The 20,916-nt window shown below is 33.9% G+C and overlaps 1 protein-coding gene across 1 annotated transcript; it reads left to right on the top strand.

Annotated features, from left to right (window-relative positions):
- Positions 14,035–17,151, top strand: LOC107629590 (rop guanine nucleotide exchange factor 1). The gene is made up of 5 exons (XM_016332408.2): positions 14,035–14,670; positions 14,769–14,885; positions 14,985–15,520; positions 15,774–16,130; positions 16,484–17,151. Exons 1-5 carry the CDS (start codon positions 14,373–14,375, stop codon positions 16,925–16,927), a joined length of 1,752 nt encoding a protein of 583 aa, XP_016187894.1. The 5' UTR covers positions 14,035–14,372; the 3' UTR covers positions 16,928–17,151.

The raw sequence follows: 20,916 nt of genomic DNA, 5'->3' as shown, positions 1-20,916 counted from the left end.
GTTTAGCTAACACAATATTTTTTTTATCAAAATCAGTTTTTAGTATAAAATATATCTTAAAATATAAATACATATTAAAAATAAATTAAATATGTAATTAAAATTCAGTGTCTATATATCTCATATCAATGGTTTCACCAACATTGCTATTGAGAAATAATTCCTTATATCCATCTACTGTAACTCAAGATCTAATATACCATCAGTATCATTATAGTCCTAAATGAATCTTTTTTGTAATTGAAAGAAAAGTCTCCTTGTATTCAATGCTTCACTTTTAAGTGAAAATTTTACAACAAAGCATATTTTATATCTCCATATTATCTATTTAATCAATTTGGTTTTAAATACCAATGGTTTAATACTTTTAGGTAATTAATGAGACGAGTCTCAAATGTTGTCATTATAGACTTAAATTTTTCACTCATAGCACCAAAACATAATATTCCACCTGAAATGAAATAATTTTCTTTAGTGATATGTCAAATGACAATTGTTCTTAAAGTGTTGAATTTGCCTTTAGAATAGTCTATTGACTATTTTTCTTCAAACTTAATATCTTCAAAGAACGATCAACTTTTTATTTTCCAAAAATATTTTAATTGTGGGATCACAAATAAAATAAATACCCAAAAGGATAAAAGATTATGCAAAATTCGAAACTTTATAAAAAAAATCTAAATTGCAACTTTCAATGCTCTTTTCCAGAGTGATTCTGGTAATTAACAAAGTATGAGTAGTCATACTTCACTTAGATGAGATAGAACAAAAATATCATTGAAGAAAAACAATATTGAAGTAAATTTAGAGTTATTTCAAGAGAAAAATACTTATATCAAAATATATTTGAAATTGTAAATAAAACATAATTTACCTATTTAGTCAAACAAGAATAATTGATGAATTTGTTAAAATAGAAATAAGAACCCAATTATTAAAAATTATTTATACTATTTTTTTTTCTAAATTCAAATAACATAACTCTTTAACAATAATGTAATGATAATACAAATTTACTATCTCAACTCCCACTAAGTTGTTATTGCCTAAAAAGATGTACAACATCATTCGACATTATACAATTTTATAGAATTTTTTATAGACAACTGATGTTAAATAGACCTAACTGTGCTACAAGGAAAAAAAAAACTAAATGCATGAACATGTCATTAAACAGCTACAAATTTAGTGCATTTAATTTTGAAACAAGTCAGGACATTTATAGGATGTACTCACTTATATTTTCATGTATGTCTCATTGAAATCTAGTTAGAAAAATGTATGTCATACTTGTTTCAACCTTATTGTTAGAAAGGTAAGAGAGAGCAATAGAGAAAATATTTGTGTATATTTAAGTTAAAGGGTATTTATAGGTGCTAAGAGAATCGAAATAATAATAAAAACCTAACATTCTATAATAAATATTCAGATATGCTAAATAATTTTAATGAATGCTAATTGATCCTAATATATTCTAACATCCTCCTCAAACTCAAGTGCTCACTTGAGTTTAAAACTTATTTAAAACAATGAAATAAAGAAAAAAGTGCATAAACTGGTGCAGACGGAACTGTTGGAAGGAAGCACAAATGGAATTCCTGAAAAAAAGCGCAAACGGAACTATCGGAAAGAAGTGCAGACAAAACTACCAAAAGAAAGTGCAGACGGAATTACCGCAAGGGAAACACAGACGGAACAACCACAAGGAAAGCGCAGACGAAACTGTTATAAGGGAATCACAGACGAAACTGCCGCAACAAAAGCGTAGACGAAACAGCCAAAAAGATGGCGAACTGCCCAAAAACTGCCAAAAAAGTGGCAAACTGGGAAGCGATGGTAAAATACCAAAGGATAACAAACTGTAGGAAGGTGAGAAAAAATATATGATTTCTTCATGAAAATAGATAAGCAGCGGATGACAGTGGTGTTTGATTCATTAGACTTAGAAAGACACAGCATGGAACCAAATAATTATCACACATTTATCACCACAAATGCGCATGTAAATTTGTCAAATACAAAACTTCCTTTGGGTCGATCCATACCCGAAAAAATATCTTCCTCACCAAAAGAAAAAATTTTCTCCCATAGAAACAAACACAAACTAATTCGCGAGTAAGGTAGTGCAATGGCAAACCTATTTGTCTCATAATAAGCCACACCCACCTTCCATTCTCAGGAATAGCTGGGTTTAGTTTGTGATAAATGTGATGTCCAAAAAAAAAAGACAAAATAATCCTAAAATTCTTGAAGTGTTGTGTGTATGAATGTAGTGTGAATGAGTTTGTGATATTATAATATCTAGGATTGAGTGTTATCTAACCCATTTAACAAGAAAAAAATAGGTAAAAAATAATCAATTATAACTTTATTATGTAGGTCGCGTCTCTGGTGGCCACGCTTTTGGTGGCTACGAATGACTACATGTTGACTGTATAATGGGATGATGACACGTGCATTGTGATTGAGTATCATTAGCGTTTGATTAAATATTAAGCACGGTAACTTGTGTTTCTTTTACTGTAAGGGTTTTGTTGGAAAATCATGATTATTAGGGACATGATTGTCAATTGGGTGAATCAGTTGGGGGAGGATGGATAGTGTTCCGACGGTCGGCCATGGTGACATCGTGTGAACTTTGCCTTCATCGTGCATCTCATTGTCCCTTTTCTCTGCCGCTGCTACATCGATGATGATGACAACCACATCAGAGAGGACACATGATAAAGATCGGCGTGGACACAGCAGAACGTCCAGATTCTTCTGCCGATCTATCAAGAATAGGGATTGGTTAAACAGATCCACTTCGTATTAGATTAATGGTGTTGAGCATTGAGCATTGGATGGTGTGTAGTAACAACGAACTGGTGATTAACGTTCAGCAGAGGAGGAAGAAGAAGGCAGAAGATACGGCACCACTATGACAAACGAGGCAGTGTCGCCAGAGAAAAGTTGCAGCGGTGAGGGCCGGACAAAGTTGGACGAAATTGCTCGAGGAGAAGGAGTTGCAATAGCCACAATAGATTAGAGGAAAGGTGGTTACAAACGACGAGATCATAGGTGGCTGGACTGCCGTACGGGGCGGCGCAACAAGAAAGGGTTTCCATTGTGGAGGCGAACGCCTACTCTCTTTGTCTAGATATTTTTAATTCATTGTTTACACTTAATTACTCACGCTCATAATTACTGCATCATTAGCATAGTTATTGTCCTTGAAGTCTGGATTCATGCGGTCAATTTTGCTAGTCAACCTACCATGTGTCAGAAAGACATAGGTCAACCTGAGATAGCCACACTAGTCACCGATTGTTATTAGTCATCACAGACGACACATATTATGTATATACAAAAACCAACCACTTGTATAGAATATATGTTAAAATATAAAATACACAATGAAAATGAGTTAAACAACAACAACAACAATAACAACAACAACAACAACAATAATAATAATAATAATAATTGTATTATGAAAATAATTAATGTCAATAATGTAATTTTTTTGCAGTTTAGTATGACATTAATATTCCTCCAAATTAAATCTTAATAATAGTGAATTTTTTGTACTATAAGAAATAAACCGTCAATTTGAAAGAAACATAAGGGTAAAATTATATATAACTCATCCATCATCCATGGGAAACATTTACCAAATTTTTACTCCCAACAATCAAATATTCTCTACTAAAATATTTTGTAATTAAATATTAAGAGAATTATTAAAAGAAAATGTATTAGCTAGGAACTTCGAATGATATATACATAACTAATATAAAGGAGAATAACAAATGATTCTAAGACATAGTCAAATTTTGCAACTAGAAGTTGTTGAAAATCAAATATCATTAGTAAGTTTTTTATGATTTTGGCTTATCCACGTTGGAAAGAAAAGCGATCTAAAAAACCAAATTTAAAAGCATGTGTGATAGCTATAGTCGATAATCTCATCACCTTCTTTTGAAACAGAAAAAAGACAGACCTACATTCACTTTGACATTTTAGTTATTTTAATTAACTTTTTAATTAACATTGAATAAAATTAAGGGTTCTAATAATTAACATAAATCAGCTCATGTGTTGTGTTGGATAACCAAAAAAAAAACGAACTCTATATTATATTGCTTTGAGAATGTTCTAAGTTCTAACCTAATAGCCTACCAAACCACGAACTGATAGCTTTTTTTACTGTTATTGGAGTGTGTTTATATGCGACTTAAATTTAGGCTATTGAATCTATACAAATACATATTATTAGTTAATTTGGTATATTAATTTAATTCAGATATTAGAAGAACTAAGTTAACCTACACAAACTAAGTTTGAAAAAAAATTTAACATTTACTCTTGTTGTTTGGCATGTAAATAACTTTGTGAAATTAGAAAAAAAAAAGAGATTAAGTATTCATGCTCTCGTCCAAAAAGTAAAGTCAAGCCTAACAAACTAAAAGGCCCACTAATAAAGGAGGCATTCATATGGGCATACCGCATACCCGACCTCCTTAAAGAGATCGGACGTCGACAAATAAGCTTCATCTCTACTTGCTCGAACAAGTAACTGTCCTCGCAAATTTCGTCTACAATCTCTATCTTCACCAAAAAAGATAGATCTTAACAAACTCCCAAAATAAAGGGAACGATTATCCATCAGAAAAGATGGAACTACTTCAACAAATGTGGTTATCAACTCTACTATAAATATACTGACACCCCTCAGGTATAACACACATTATAAGCTACTAAAAACCTGCCTAAAGCCTTTGCTAACATAAGCATCGGAGTCTCTTGTAGGTACCATCCCCCACCTCTTCACGAGGAACTTAGACAGGCGCGGCACCTCGGCAACAACAAATCGGATGCTGCCACAAAAAGAGATCTGGACCTCACGTTCAGGCCCAATTCAACGTTTCAGATAACCTTCGAAACATTAAGCTAATATGATCATGATTATAGCCGCTGTCGCCCACAGCTCACGCCGATGTATGCACCACGAATGCCCAGCAGCACCGTCGCGCAGTTTGCGTCGTTCCCAAAGTCTCACATAGCACCAGTCGTGCAGCCCCTCCCCCGTGCCGGCAGTTTCTCCCTCTCAACGTCGTCATTCGTGATGTATAGGGGACACACAAGTGTGTTATTTTCATACGTCCATCACGCCTCGTAAGATCGTAAATGGAGACACTCCATTCACACACGTTGCGTCCGTCGCGCACCGCCATGGCTACCGACACCTTCAACGACGTCGCCTCCCCCTACATAGGTATAGGTCCAAGATCAACGTAGGATAACACAACAGTAATTGTGAAAGAAATTAGTTTAGTCCATGATGCTCCCGTTTTTGTACATGCAAACGTAGCCCACTTCAAAAATGCCCCTGTCTTGCGCGGCCAACTTGACTTTCTTGGATTTTGCTTCCCTTACGTTTTCATGGTATATACATCAACGGATGAAGTTAGATGCTGAATGTTCAATTCACTAGGTATGTAGATGGTTATTTTAATTTTTAATTGGATGGTTATTTTGTTTGATTCAGTTTAAGTATATACAATTAAAAAATGTTGGATGATCATTTCACCAGGTAGTCGAATGATTATTTTAATAACTACGTAGATTATTGTTTGATGGCCGGTGAGGGAGCTTCTAATGCCGGAAAGGTGGGATGATTGATGAGGATGAGGTAGCAGACGTTGGGAGAGAGGGTGTTTGGATAAATTCTTTTGGTAAATTAAGGTTGCGATGGTTAATTTTTTGAAATAACTGTTTGGATTTCTTTTTTTTTTCCTTATATTGGACCAAATTAACATTGTACACGTTGTCAAGATTTTTCGTTGTCTCTGTAACGGAGTTAAGATAAAAGCTCTCTTTATTAATAAGTTTCCTTAAGATAAAAACCAAAGAAAAAACTGGCAAGTTTTAGGAAGCGTCCCTTAAAAGGCATTCCAGACATTTTCGTAATTTTGACACAAGCTGACACCAAAAACAACGGTTATGTGAACTTTTTTATGCTTTTTGATTTCATCTTGGATTACATTAATTTGAAAAGTGACCATATTATTGTGATAAGAACAAAATAGTCAAAGTGGATGTCCATTAATATGGGCGGCTGTTTTTGTTCTCGATACTAAATTACTTAACTTCTCAATGCAAACTAGAATTAATGAAGTTGAGAATGTAAAACTCTCTTTGCCTATAAATAGAGAAGTGGCTGAAAAATAATAGACAGCAATAATAATAATTACTCTCTCTCATATACTGTTCTCTTCTTTCTCTCTTATAATAAGTTGCTATATATATGTTAGTAGACATATATAAATTAGCTTTATTGAGTTAATTATATTGGCTAATATTAATATTAAAGTCTTCTATTTACACATCTTTATTTTATATTTAGTACACCTTTTATTTATTTTACAACACGTTATCAGCACGAAGCTCTAACGAAGTTTTAGGAAGACTTCCGGTAATAAATTTTTATTATGTTGAAACTCTTTTATCTTGAATATAATGCTCTTGATATATCTGAAAATAATTATTTATCATGGATACTAGATGTTAAAATCCATCTTGATTCAATGGATCTTGGAGATACCATTAAGGCTAAAAATAATACATCCCAGAAGGATAAAGCCAAGGCCATGATTTTCCTTCATCGTTATCTTGACGTATGATTGAAAAATGAATATCCCATATTAAAAGATCCTGCAGATGTGTGGAAAGACCTTGAAGAAAGGTACAATCATGTGATACTTCCTCAAGCCCGATATGTTAGGGAAAACTTTCTCGATATTCCAAGCCTTGAATGTGCTCCTGCAATAGCAATCGAGAAAAATGATTTAAAATTTTTTTTTTTTGAGTTGCCTTCTTGTTGCTGAACGCAACAATAAGCTACTTTTGAGAAATCATGAAGCGCGCCCTGCTGGCGCCGCCCCATTTCCTGAAGCAAATGCGGCAAATCATAACCCCAGAAGAGGTAAATGGCAAGGCTTTGGTAGCAAGAAAAAATTATGGAAGGAAAAGAAATTATGTTCACAAGAAAGAATCTCACCAGAAGTGGGATAAAGAAAGAAACACTGGGCAAAGTAAATCAATTGAGGATAAATGCTTCCGTTGTGGTGGAAAGGGCCATTGGTCACGTACTTGTCGTACCCCAAGGCACCTAGTTGATCTTTATCAAGCATCCTTGAAAAGGGATGAAAAAGGAAAGGAAACAAATTTTGTTTCAAATGATGAAAATTCCACCACTCATTATGATGTATCTAATTTTTTTAAGGATTCTGAAGGAAATATTGGCTATTTGATCAATGATGAAATGGTTTGATATGTGTATGTGTTTGTTAAGTATTCATGTGAATAATTTTACTGTGCATGTACTTCTACTCATTTTATTATTATTATCATTTGTCTTTGAAGAAAAATGGCAAGGACATATTCTAAAGATATTTGCCTTGCGGATAGTGCAAGTTCGCACACTATTCTTAAAAGTGATATATATTTTACCCATCTTGTGCCAAAAGAAAAATATGTTAATACTATTATTGGTTCGGGCAATGTGATAGAAGGCTCCGGAAGAGCTATAATTTTGTTTCTTGGAGGAACAAAATTCATAATAAATAATGCACTATTGTCTACCAAGTCTCGAAGAAACTTGTTGAACTTTAAAGATATTCGCCGAAATGGATATCATATTGAGACTATGAATGAGGGAAATCATGAGTACTTATGTATCACAACTCATGATTCAAATAAGAAAGTTATATTAGAAAAGTTGCCCTCACTTTCATCTGGGTTATATTATACCAAGATTAGTGCAATTGAATCACATGCCATTGTAAATCATAAGTTTACTAGCCTAAATGAATTCATAACTTGGCATGATCGATTGGGTTATCCGGGAACAACCATGATGAGGAGAATTATTGAAAACTCCCATTGACATTCACTAAAGAACCAGAAGATTCTTACAACTAGTGAATTTTGTTGTGCTGCATGTTCTCAAGGGAAGTTAATTTTAAGGCCATCACCAGTAAATGTTGGATTTGAGTCCCCTGAATTCCTAGAAAGGATTCAAGGTGATATATGTGGACCTATTCATCCACCATGTGGATCTTTTAGATATTTTATGGTCCTGATAGACGCATCTTCGAGATGGTCATATGTGTGCTTATTGTCCTCTCGCAACCTGGCGTTTGCGAGATTACTGGCTCAAATTATTCGATTAAAAGCACAATTTCCAGAAAATCCAATCAAAGTAATTCGTCTTGATAATGCTGGTGAATTTACTTCCTAAACTTTTGATGCTTATTGTATGGCTAATGGAATAAGTGTTGAACATCCAGTAGCTTATGTTCACACACAAAATGGGTTAACAGAATCACTTATTAAACGCCTCTAATTAATTGTTAGACCCTTGCTTATGAGAACAAATCTCCCAACCTCGGTTTGGGGGCATGCTATTTTACATGCCGCAGCACTTATTCGTTTGAGGCCAACGAGTTACCATCGGTTCTCTCCTATGCAATTAGTTTTTGGCCAGCAGCCAAATGTTTCCCATTTAAGAATATTTGGGTGTGCGATATATGTTCCCATTGCACCACCTAATCGCACCAAAATGGGACCCCAAAGAAAATTGGGATATATGTTGGATATGATTCTCCCTCTATAGTGAGGTATCTTAAGATACAAACAGGAGATGTATTTAAAGCCCGATTTGTGGATTGTCATTTTGATGAATTTCCAATAAAATAGTCAAAGTGGATGCCCATTAATATGGGCGACTGTTTTTGTTCTCGATACTAAATTACTCAACTTCTCAATGCAAACTAGAATTAATGAAGTTGAAAATGTAAAACTCTCTTTGCCTATAAATAGAGAAGTGACTGAAGAATAATAGACAGCAATAACAATAATTACTCTCTCTCATATACTGTTCTCTTCTTTCTCTCTTATAATAAGTTGCTATATATATATATATGTTAGTAGACATATATAAATTAATTTTATTGAGTTAATTATATTGGCTAATATTTATTATGAAAACAGGTTGTTTGAATTTACAATTTTTGACTCATGGATTCGGCAATAATTATGGAGGTTGGCCCAATGAATTATTTTTGGAAGTTGAGAATATATGTGTATGTTTTTTATGTTCGTGTTCAAAGATTATGTTTTGTTTACAATGTATAAAAACACTTGAACTCGGTAGCGAAAATAATTTTCGAAGCCCATATAAAAAAATGGAATTTGAATCCTCTAAATTTTAAATTTTACATTAAAAGATAAAGTGTGTTCTCTCACTATTTATTTTATAGGTGAGACTAAAAAAAATATGAGAGAGAAACTATTTAAAAGTGAGAGATCACACCTTATCTTCTAAAATAAAAATTCTAAATTTAGAGGATCCAAATTTAAAAAAAAATGAATGAAATTATCATTGGAGCGAAGCTTCTGGAAATAAGATGGGAAGCAAGTTCTTAAATGAAGATTTGCATGGTGGGGTGAAGTTGGAATAGATTATGTCGAAGTTTGTTGCCACCGTGAATGGCAGTTCATAAAGCAGTTTTCTAATAGAACCGAGGTGATTTAATGTTCGAGACTCTGCCTACATTTGCGTACACGTAGTCATTGGAGGAATTTTTTAGTCTGCTGATTTTTCATAGTTAGACTTTTTTTATTTTCATTGATTAGTTATTTTATGTAAAACATCATTGTTATGGAAGAAAGGAAATTTTTGTTCAACTGCTTTATGTCATAATTTCCTCAAGTTGAGTCTATTTGGCTATAGGGATCAAAAGTTGAGTTTATTTTAGCCTCTTGAAAAATGACTGGCAGCCCTGTTTTAATAACGCAAATATTATCACAGCAAACTTTCAATAAATTTACAAAAATATTCTATAAAACTTACACACTTGCAACAAACACTTTCACGGCCATGGCTACTTCCATACTTTGTACCTCCTTTTTGACCACACACATCATGGTCGGAACTGCCAATCATTTCCAAGCAGATTTCTCGGTCGCAATACACCGCAATTTTGCATTAAAAGCCAAAACAATTTGTTGGTAGCTGTTAAAACAGTGGACTTTTGGAAAATTGAAATTACAAACTTTTTTTTTGAAAGAGGAGTTCAACACATATAACAAAGAAAACACAAAAGGAAATTAAAACCAAAGCATCCATTATGGCCAAACACCTATATGTCATCTCCGGCATTGTCATCAACAATAAAAAGGGTCTCCACCTAACCACTCAGTGTAACTCTGAACTGACATGTTAATAATTTCCTCCACTCATTTTTCTTTATTCTGAAAGATCCTCCTGTTCCGCTCCAACCATATATTCCACACAATGGCACAAAAACACACCATCCATCTCTTGCGTTCCTCTTTTCTATATGATATCTCAGTCCAACTCTGATAATGCTCCTTGACCGTACCCGGAAAAGTCCATAGAATACCAACATGATATCCAAGCACACCATACCTGCCAAGAGAAACTGCATCCAAGAAATAAATGGTGACCATTTTCATCATCTCTATTACATAAAACACATAAAGTATCTTCTTGGTTGATAACCCCGAACCGACTTAGTCTCTCCTTCGTATTGACCCTACCAGTCAAGACAAACCAAACAAACAACTCCACTCTAGGGGGTACAAGCCCTTTCCAAATAGTCCTAGTAAAGTTGGGCCAGTGCAAGCGTCTTTTCAGCTCGTGAAAACACCGGTGCAAGCGTGACGGCAAAAAAAAAATATATATTTGCATATTTTTTTTTTGGATATTAGTAATTTAGTAGCATCTATACTTGAACTGCTTGGATACACCAAATTTGGGCCGGCAACTACTACAATGTGTCTTTTGTTATATGATGTACCTATTCGTCAGACATCAAGTGCTTTATAATTATATTTCTTTGGATTGGGTTACCCGGCCCAGCCCCAACATCACACTTATTATTTAGAACAACAATTTCTATCACATTAGTAATCTCAAATCTTCCAATACTATCACACAATCGGTTGAAATCAAATGTGTTGTTTATAAATTCTAAATCCACTTTACAATAAGGATTTATTTAATTTGTGTTCTAAGAATACAACAAATATAATAGAAATAAAAGAGTTTACTTTAATAAATACACAACAAAATGCATTAAAATTTTAAATTTTGTATGGTTTTCTTTTAAAAAACTTTTAATTGGTAATTTTATCATGTACTTTAAAAACACATGTTAACTAAATCCTTAGAATAATACTTACTCTAAAATTTCATTTAATTAATCACACATAATTTATAATCAAATCTACAATCAACTCAAATATGTATTACATGAAAAATAAACACATATTACATTTATCTGAAATCGAACAAATTTACTATGCACTACCAACTAAAATAACAATAGTCATTCTTGTATAAAATCGAACACTTTCAAAAATTTATTCTACATTACATTAGGTCCGATTCGTTGAAATTTTTTCTTTCAAAAATTTGACTAACATAATTCAAAACAATTTTGAGAAGCCAACTACCAAAAAGTCCATCGCTAATGTCTCTTAAAGGTTTTAGTAAAAAAAAGGTCGCAAAGCCCAGCTGAACAGCCCAATTTTTGTGGTAAATAAGATAGTGTTTTACCCCCAAAAAATATTTAAACGCTACTTACATAATATTCATGTATTATATTTTCACTACAAACACACCAATAAAAAATATAATTAACAAAAAACGGGATCTTTCCTATTGCAGGATTGATATATTGACATGGCTAAAAAGCTCGTGCAACAAGCACTAGTAGGGGTGTTTGCGGTACAGTTTGAATCGTTTTTGAGTTAAAAATTTATCCGATTCAAACACTAATTTTACTTGTGGTGCGATTTGAATTGGATAACCTTTTTAAAAAAATCCGATCCGATCCGATCTAATTTTAAGCAGTTTGGATTGGATTGAATTTGTGATTTTTTAAACTAAAAAAATTAAATAAATATAACAAGTCTCAACATCAAATTTTAAATAATCAATAATGACATAACAAGTCTCAACAATATCTTAAAAAGCTAACGATAATATAACAATAGAAATAAAATTATATGTTAGTTAAAATAAATAAATAAATAATATTTTGAACATAAAATATTTATTAAATAATAATAATACATGAATAATATAAAAATGTATAACAAATTGATCATGTTATAAGTATAATTGTAAATATAATAATATTATATTACATTATACGGTTAGGGATGGCTGGATAGGGTAAGGTAGGGTTTGGAGTCAACCCTAACCCTACCCGCTCTTAACCCGCGGGTACCCAATCCTACCCGCGGGTTACAAAAAAAATGCAATGTTATTATATAACTTAATGATAATTTAAAATAGAACTGACTTTTATGTAAAAAAAAAAAAAGTTTATTAAATTATCAATTAATGTTCTTCTTTTAATGACTAAGGATCTTTTGTATTTAGTGAGAAGTCTTTAGTTCAGCATCTACTTAAAATATATTTTTATATAAGTATATAACATATACATATATAGGGTGCGAGTTGGTCGAGTAGGACTGAGGCTCAACCCGCACCCTATCCGACCCATACAAAAACCTTATCCGCACCCTACCCTACCCGTTGTGGATCGGGTTGGCGACCCTACTCGACCGGATGTGGTCGGATTGAATACCCGCGGGTAAGGTACATATTGCCACCCCTATATATCATCATGTGTCAAAGTCAAATGATGCCACGAAACCGAAAAGTAACCGGCGCGCCTGGGACGCCTCTTCTGAATGAATGCTTCCTAAAACTCACCGTATTGCATTTTATGGTATGGTTTGTTTATTTTTCCATAAAAAAGATAAAATAGAATGAACTGAATATATGATTATTATTGACTCATTGAGTCAATTGTTATTCGGAGAATTCCTTCATAGTGAAATAGTACCGGGACATTGGTTGGTACCTAGTATTAAAACTTATTGAGATCCACGATCACAATCATTCACTTGTAGAAAAAATAAATCATTCACTTGTATTAAAAAAGGAAGAAAAAGGCCCCCCGAGTTTGCTCGTGGTTTAAGATTGAAGGCTGCTATATTAGTTACTTACTAGTTATTAAGTAGTACTTCTTATTAATTATTTTTTTTGGTGTTTGGACTTTGGAGTATTAATTATTAAATTTAATAATTTGGTACAAGAGAAACAGCTTCCGTGATCACAATTGAAAAAAAGTAAAATTTGAAAGGGACTGGCTGACTCACTCACAACCCTTTGATAAAAGGTAATTTCATGACGCAAAAACATCAATGTGTTAATCGATCGCCACGTGTCCAATTTTGCTATTTTGTACCAAACACGTTCGCATATAGTGTACAGTAGTGCTAGCACCAGTGAATTAAAAAAGCCTATGGCATAATACAAATATTAAATATTAAATATTAAAATATTCAATACCTCATCACCAACGCTAACGTGATGGAAACTGGAAAACTTCATCTACACACAATGTCAGATTTGTCTGCGTGTTCTTTTCCCCTGCGTAGCGCTCCATCGACGATAACACTTTCGTAACCACTCTCCACCGTCCGATCAAGTCTGCACTGAAAAACAAAGTGCAAAAGCACAAAACTAACGCCAAAATGGAAGAATGTGTTGCGTCGGGAACCGTGCCCACGGTTTTCCAAGATGAAATAGTGAAAAACAAACCATCTTAATTTTCTCTACAAAATTTAAGTAGGATGAAAAAATATGTGAAAAGTTAGAAAAGTAAATAAATAAATTCATTTTCGATATTGTGCACAGATTATTTTTCCCACCTTCCACTAACACACAACCCGATGAACAGTTAACCGCCGTTTGGTGTTTTCCCCCGCAAGGTTAATATTTCCCTCCAGAGTTATCCAACTGGAAGACGCCACGTCAACCATACGGACACGTAGGAAGATGAAAGAACCAACAAACGTTATTAAGAAGGGTGGACCCCACGGAAAAGAGGGCGTGTCGGGTGCTTAACCCTGCTGTTACGGAAAGACAGTGCTGCCTGCAAACGGCGTCTTCTTTTTTTGGTGTCTTTTCGGCCCCTCCTTACTCCTTTCCCTTACCCATCAAAATCATCATCATCACCACCACCACAACTAAACACTCTCATTCAGACAAAAAAAAGGAAAGAAAGGGGATAATAGAAACAGAATAGAAAAGAATAGAATGTGTGTGTGAAGTGTGAACCGAACAACAAGAATTGAGAGTCTCATTGTTTCATAAACGGTTTCCATTTTCTTTTTCTGTTGGCTGTTACTGTTTTTGGTGTTGCATACTGTGTGAGTCAAATGTAGGTTACTTACTTAGATCTGAGTGAGAATCCGGTTTGTTATTTTGTTTTTTGGGAGGAATGGGGAGCGTTTCTTCTGAAGATGGTTCCGACCAGCAAAGTGACCGTTGCGGCAGTTACAGTCTCAGTGCTGACGTCAGCGAGTCCGAAAGCTGCAGCAGCTTCTGTGGACGTCGTTTTGATGCCGACGGTGGAGCTTCCAGCTCCGCCAACTTGTCTCCGCGTCCTGTCGGTGGAGCTGCTGTTCCCGCCGGCGGTCACTTTCACTTTCCGTCGCAGGTCATGCTTCCCGTCATAGGAGGAAAAGACGTGGTGGTTTGGGATCACAAGCCAGAGAAAAGAGACCTTGATTTGTCAGGTACCTCATAGCTTCTGAGTTAATTTTGCTTTAGATTTGCTACATTTGTTTTTTCTTTTTGTAATTTCGAGAATTTTGAAAGCATTTTCGTTATACAGAAGTGGAAATGATGAAGGAGAGGTTTGCTAAATTGCTTCTTGGAGAGGACATGTCTGGTGGAGGAAAAGGAGTATGCACTGCTCTTGCAATCTCTAATGCAATAACCAATCTCTCTGGTTAGTATTGCTCTTATATACAAATCTCTTTGTTTTAGGTCTAAATTCTAGAGATGTGACTTGAATTTGTTGATGGTATTGCATACATAAAATTGGTAGCAACTGTGTTTGGCGAGTTATGGAGGTTAGAACCGCTGGCACCTCAGAAGAAGGCCATGTGGCGTAGGGAAATGGAGTGGCTTCTATGTGTGAGTGATTCCATTGTGGAGCTTGTGCCTTCTGTGCAGCAGTTCCCCGGTGGCGGAACGTATGAGGTCATGGCGACGCGGCCTCGATCCGATTTGTACATCAATCTACCGGCTCTGAAGAAGCTAGATGGAATGCTGCTTGGTATGCTTGATGGATTTCAGGATACAAAGTTTTGGTATGTTGATAGGGGAATACTATTGGGTGATTCCAAGGAATGTGATGATGCATATTCGCCCGGAAGGGGTAGGACTTCTGTTAGGCAAGAGGAGAAATGGTGGCTTCCATCTCCTAAGCTTCCACCAAATGGATTGTGCGAGGATGATAGGAAAAGGCTGCAGCAGTGCAGGGATTGTACAAATCAGATATTAAAGGCTGCCATGGCAATCAACAGTTCCGTTCTTGCTGAAATGGAAATTCCTGGTGCATATATTGAATCATTACCAAAGGTAAATATTGTCTTTTCATTTGTATATGTGATGGTTACTAGTTACATTGTTTTACTTCACTTTGTCTTGACTATAACATATCATTTATGATTTGACTCATGTCAAATCTAGTACATATTTGAGGACTAAATATAACAACATTTGTAGTGCTGTTCAGTACTGAAATCATATCAAAGGCATTTAGTAATTTCTTGCATTTGGCACGAATGTTGCTGGAAATTTACCCTGTTCTCTTTTACGACATATAATGCAGAATGGAAAAGCTTGTCTGGGGGAGATAATCTATAGATACATTACTGCTGATCAATTCTCGCCTGAATGTCTCCTTGATTGCCTGGATCTATCTTCGGAGCATCACACTCTGGATGTAGCTAATAGAATTGAGGCTGCCGTTCATGTATGGAGGTTGAAGGACCACAAAAAACATCTAAATACAGTTAAAGCCAGACGCTCCTGGGGTGGAAAGGTGAAGGGCCTTGTTGCTGATGGTGGTGGTGATAAGAACCATTCTTTAGCCCAACGAGCTGATACCCTTCTGCAAAGCTTGAAACACAGATTTCCGGGGCTCCCTCAAACTGCGCTAGACATGGCCAAGATACAATATAATAAGGTATATTATCTTAATGTTCAAGGTTTGACACGATTACCAAACTCATAATAATGATAGTTGGCTTGACCGTTGCTAACTTTAGGTGGAAATAATTAAACTAACTAAGCATGTTTCGAGGTATATTATCTGAATCTACATATTTTATTGAACTCATAATCTATTTTGTTGATGCGACCAATGAAGTGATGAGAAGGTCTTTTGGTTATTGTAGTTAGCCCTCACAATTTTGAGCAATCATTGGGAAAATTTATGAAGAACTATTATGTTTTCTTTACTGAGTAATTAGTGAAGGATGTAAAGAGTTTCCCACTGTTGTCCAATCAATAACACTGGATTTTTTCTTTTCCTTGCAGGATGTAGGACAGTCTATTCTTGAGAGTTATTCCAGGGTCATGGAAAGCTTGGCATTCAACATAATGGCAAGGATAGATGATGTCCTTTATGTCGATGATTCCATAAAGCGATGCGCAGCCGCAGAGTCTATCTCTCTTTTCAACCGGGGAGGTTTCGGTGGTCTTCCAATCCAGAAAAGAATGACTCCAAGTCCCTTCTCAATTCAACACACCCCATATGCCTCTCCTCCATTTGCAACCCCATCATTTTGTTCATCCTCACCCATTACCGGTAGCCCTTGCAGTCCAAGAAGGATGCATACTGCGAAGAGGAATGGACCAAAGGACACAACAGATTCTACTAAGTCCGAAAAGGCAGCCTCGGCCGAATTTGAGAGGGTCTGGTCATACACAGGGAACCTTAGTGCAAGAAGAATGTCTAGTGATGCTCCAGAAAGAGACTGAGTTAAAAAATCAACTGTCTTTAAAAACTGGATCTGGCTAAAGGCTTTAGGTCCCATTCCCTTGTATATGAGGGTCTAATTTTTGTATATTCTTAGTTCTTAGGTAGTATTTGTAGGATTATGATGGATCATATTATTATGCCAAGGAATCATCATTCTAAAAGGTCCCCTCCTAACATGCTATTGGATAATGCCTAATGCCAAACCCAATTCAAGATTGACCATAACAGTTGAATATTGGAATTTGACAAGGGCTGAACAGTGAACAGCTATAAAGATGAGTAGTTAGTCTCAAAATTAGGCTGTTTTAATGTGAGAAACTTAAAACTAATTTAGCTCAGTATGGAATTCTTCAAATGAAAGTAATTGACGAGCTTCCAAATATAGAGATTTAGTACAAGTCAAAGAAGATATTTGATTAAGACGGTTGTAAAGCCCACTATGTGAGAATAACTTCATGATTAGGCTAATTAATCTTTTGACCACGAATCCCCTTAAGCAATGCAATCTAGCAATAGATATGTGCGAAGAAACCAGATCATGAATCTTACTTTTAGAAAGGAATATGGAATGATTGGAATCTAAACACCCCCAACACACACACCTAATGGCATCTCTTCCTTCGTGCTATAATGACAACACTGGTGGTTCTAGCTTTTAATTTTGGTCAGGACTGTTAGATTTTTTTGGCTGACAATGTAGCTTTACTTTCATTTGGAATTTGATTCATATCATAAATTGCTCTTGGCGTTGAAGATTTTTCTCTCCTCAGAGATTACTACCATTATTGGACATGCATTATAGAATGTATGAGGCATCAGGAGCACTGGAGATGGAGTAAATGAACCTCATGTCCATTAATTCTAGGTCTTGTCCCCAAAAAGAAGTCATCTATAATAACAGCTTTCTCTTTAACAAATCTTAGGTAGGTTACATTGCCCTTTCTCATATAAAGGGAAAATTGCATTAACTATAATAGCAGCAATGCATGTGGTATGATGGATTTGGACCACATTGTACCATTGAAACAAATTAATATATCAGTATTGTAAAACTATTAAAATATAATAAATAACCTCCTATGTTAGAACTTAGAAGCAATGAAGCAAAGCACACTACATTTTTTTTTTAGAGTATATAGTGCCGTCCAAGTAATACAATGAGAGCTGCCATACTCTTTCACAAACCAACCAACAAAACCTTTACGTAATGTTTCTATAGACGTTATGCGAACAAAATTTCACGTAACTTTGCAGATTCTATTTAGTGTGTATAAGGCACAAAGACAGAGAGGTTGGTAGTGACAAAACTTTATGTTAGCACGTGCTTGTGTTGTCTCTATATATCAAAGTCCTTCCAAAGCTACACTAGAGATATGGGCCATACCTTGAGACAAATAGGACAGAGGTATTTATGGTGATTATAACATATAACTAAGTCCTTTATGATTTTTATGTAACAAACTGAAAACTTATATGGTGATTATGGAGTTAATACTCAATTCTGTCCTGAAATTTAAGGTCGGACTCAATTTGATCTTTAAAATTTTAATGGACTTAAATTGGATTCTAAAATTTGTAACTGTAACTCGCATTTATCCTTGAGCTAATTTTCGTTATAGACGTGTTGATTTGATATATTAACTTGCTGCCGTTTGAATTCTTTGTTCAGATTTTATGTGATCGAGATCTATTTCAGAAGTTTGATTGTTGCTCTAGAGTTCCAAAATTTTCAAATTGAACTTGTTATTGTCGTCTTCGTGAGGATATTGGGAGTCTGTCAAATTTATAAAAAGTCTGGTAGATCTTAGTTACATAAAACTTAGGAGAGGAGTCTAAATCTTGACAAATTAATGTGCAAAATGCCAAAATCAACATGTCATTCACATAAATTAGTTCAAGGACTAATGCGAGTTACTATTATAAATTTTGGAGTTCAAGTTAAGTCAATTGTAATTTTAGGTAGGGTTGTTCAAATCCAAACCGATCCAAATTAAACTGCTTGTCCAATTCAATTCAAATCGAAAACGGATTAAAACCGCACTAATTTGGATTTGATTGGATTCAATTTTTTGCAAACCACTTGATTGGATCGGATTTCAGATATACTTTTCATAACCGATCCAATCCAATCCAAACCGCACAATGTGCTATGATATTATTTTATTATTATATTTACAATTATACTTATAATATGTTCAATTTTTTATACATTTTTATATTATTCATGTATTATTATTATTTAAGAAATATTTTATGTTCAAAATTTAATTCAAACAACTTGAAATTGAATTGGATTGAATTCTTTCAAAATAAGTCATTTAATCTAAACTATACCATAAAAAAAATTAATATTCGAATTGAATAAATTTTTAACTCAAAATCAATCCAAACTGCAATTGCGAATACTCTTAATTTTAGAGATAATTTAAATTCAACCTCAAATTGTGGGACCTAATCTTAGTTGTAAGAAATAGAGTTCTTATATATTTATATATAATCAGCCAAACACAAAAACCATAGGAAATTCTATGGAGTCTTTTTGAGTAACGTTAGGTGAAATCTTCAATCAAGTGCGTTTTTTGTTATATTTAATGCATGAAAAATATAAAAGAATAATTAACAACTTTTGATATTTTTATAGTATTTGAACTAATATTCTTAGAGCGCATGATATATCAACATCAATAATAAATTAATAATGGGATGTAAAATAGACCGCAGTCTCTTTCTGGGTGTATTTGCTAAAATAACAATTAATGCCACCTTTAATAATTTAATTTAATATTGTTGAAGAAAGGCTGTAAAATGAAAACCAATCACTGTCCTTTTAGAAGTCAGATTTCGCTTATACAATGATATGCCATATTCATTAACCGTGGAGTTTAGAGAATTATCTTACTTTGCTTAACAGTGACAAGAATTAATATAATAAAGTTATTCTTAATTAAGGGGATAAAACGTCAAAAACCATATCGAATGATAGTAACACTATTTATTCCAGTTGCGTCCAAGAACGAGTTAAACTCTATGTTGATCCTTAAAATTAGTGAGTTACATTGATTTGCTCTTTAATTTTTTAGATTAAAAAAAGTGCATTAATATAGTTTTTTGTATATCTTTTATCATTGGAATTTAATATTATTAGTGGCATAGCTCAAATTTTATCACACTAGACATATTAAAACAACGTGATATGCATTTTGACGCTAAAGAAAAGATTAAATGACGTTGTTTAAAGGTTTGAACAATACTAAAACATGATACTCCTCCCTTTTAATATTGTTCAAACTCTGAAATGACATCATTTAGTGCTCTTTTAGCGTCAAAATTGTGTATAATGTCATTTTAATATGTCCAACAAAGATTTGAGCCATCTCAGGCCACATTGGTGTACTTTTTTTATTCGAAAGACCAAATTGTGGCAATTGAGAAATCAGAGACTAAATCAGTGTAATTTGTCAATCTCAAATACCAAAGTGGGATTTAACTCTCTAAAAACGATAGAATTAGAAGATAATAAATTAAAAATAATGTTATATAATCAACAAAATTATTATTTTTAGCTGATATTTGTCACTTTTAAATTTTAAATATTAAATTTTGAATTTAAATTTTGGTTATATAAAAATATGATGTTGATCTAAAATATTAACTAATATTTGATAAAAATATTAATTTCTAACATTTTTCATAAATTAATAATGACAGTAGAGATTACAGTGACAAAATTATTTATTAAATATTATACTATGTTGCTGTTGAAATTATTTATTTAAGAGAGAAATATAACCCAATAATTTAAGAAAGTTTGTTTTGTTTAACTAATTAATCAAAATTGCCAAATTTTATTGGGAAAAATACTTACATTGCATCACATAACAACGTGCCACACTGCCACGTATTCATTTTCGTCAATCAAATAGATCCCGATTGATGGCTTGCCAATTTATCTAAACTACATTTTTTTTAACAAATAATTAACATATCT

This window comes from Arachis ipaensis, chromosome B03 (genome assembly GCF_000816755.2).
Source record: "Arachis ipaensis cultivar K30076 chromosome B03, Araip1.1, whole genome shotgun sequence".
Taxonomy (NCBI): domain Eukaryota; kingdom Viridiplantae; phylum Streptophyta; class Magnoliopsida; order Fabales; family Fabaceae; genus Arachis; species Arachis ipaensis.
Note: the sequence above shows the minus strand (reverse complement) of the source record. Positions and strands in the feature narration are given on the sequence as shown.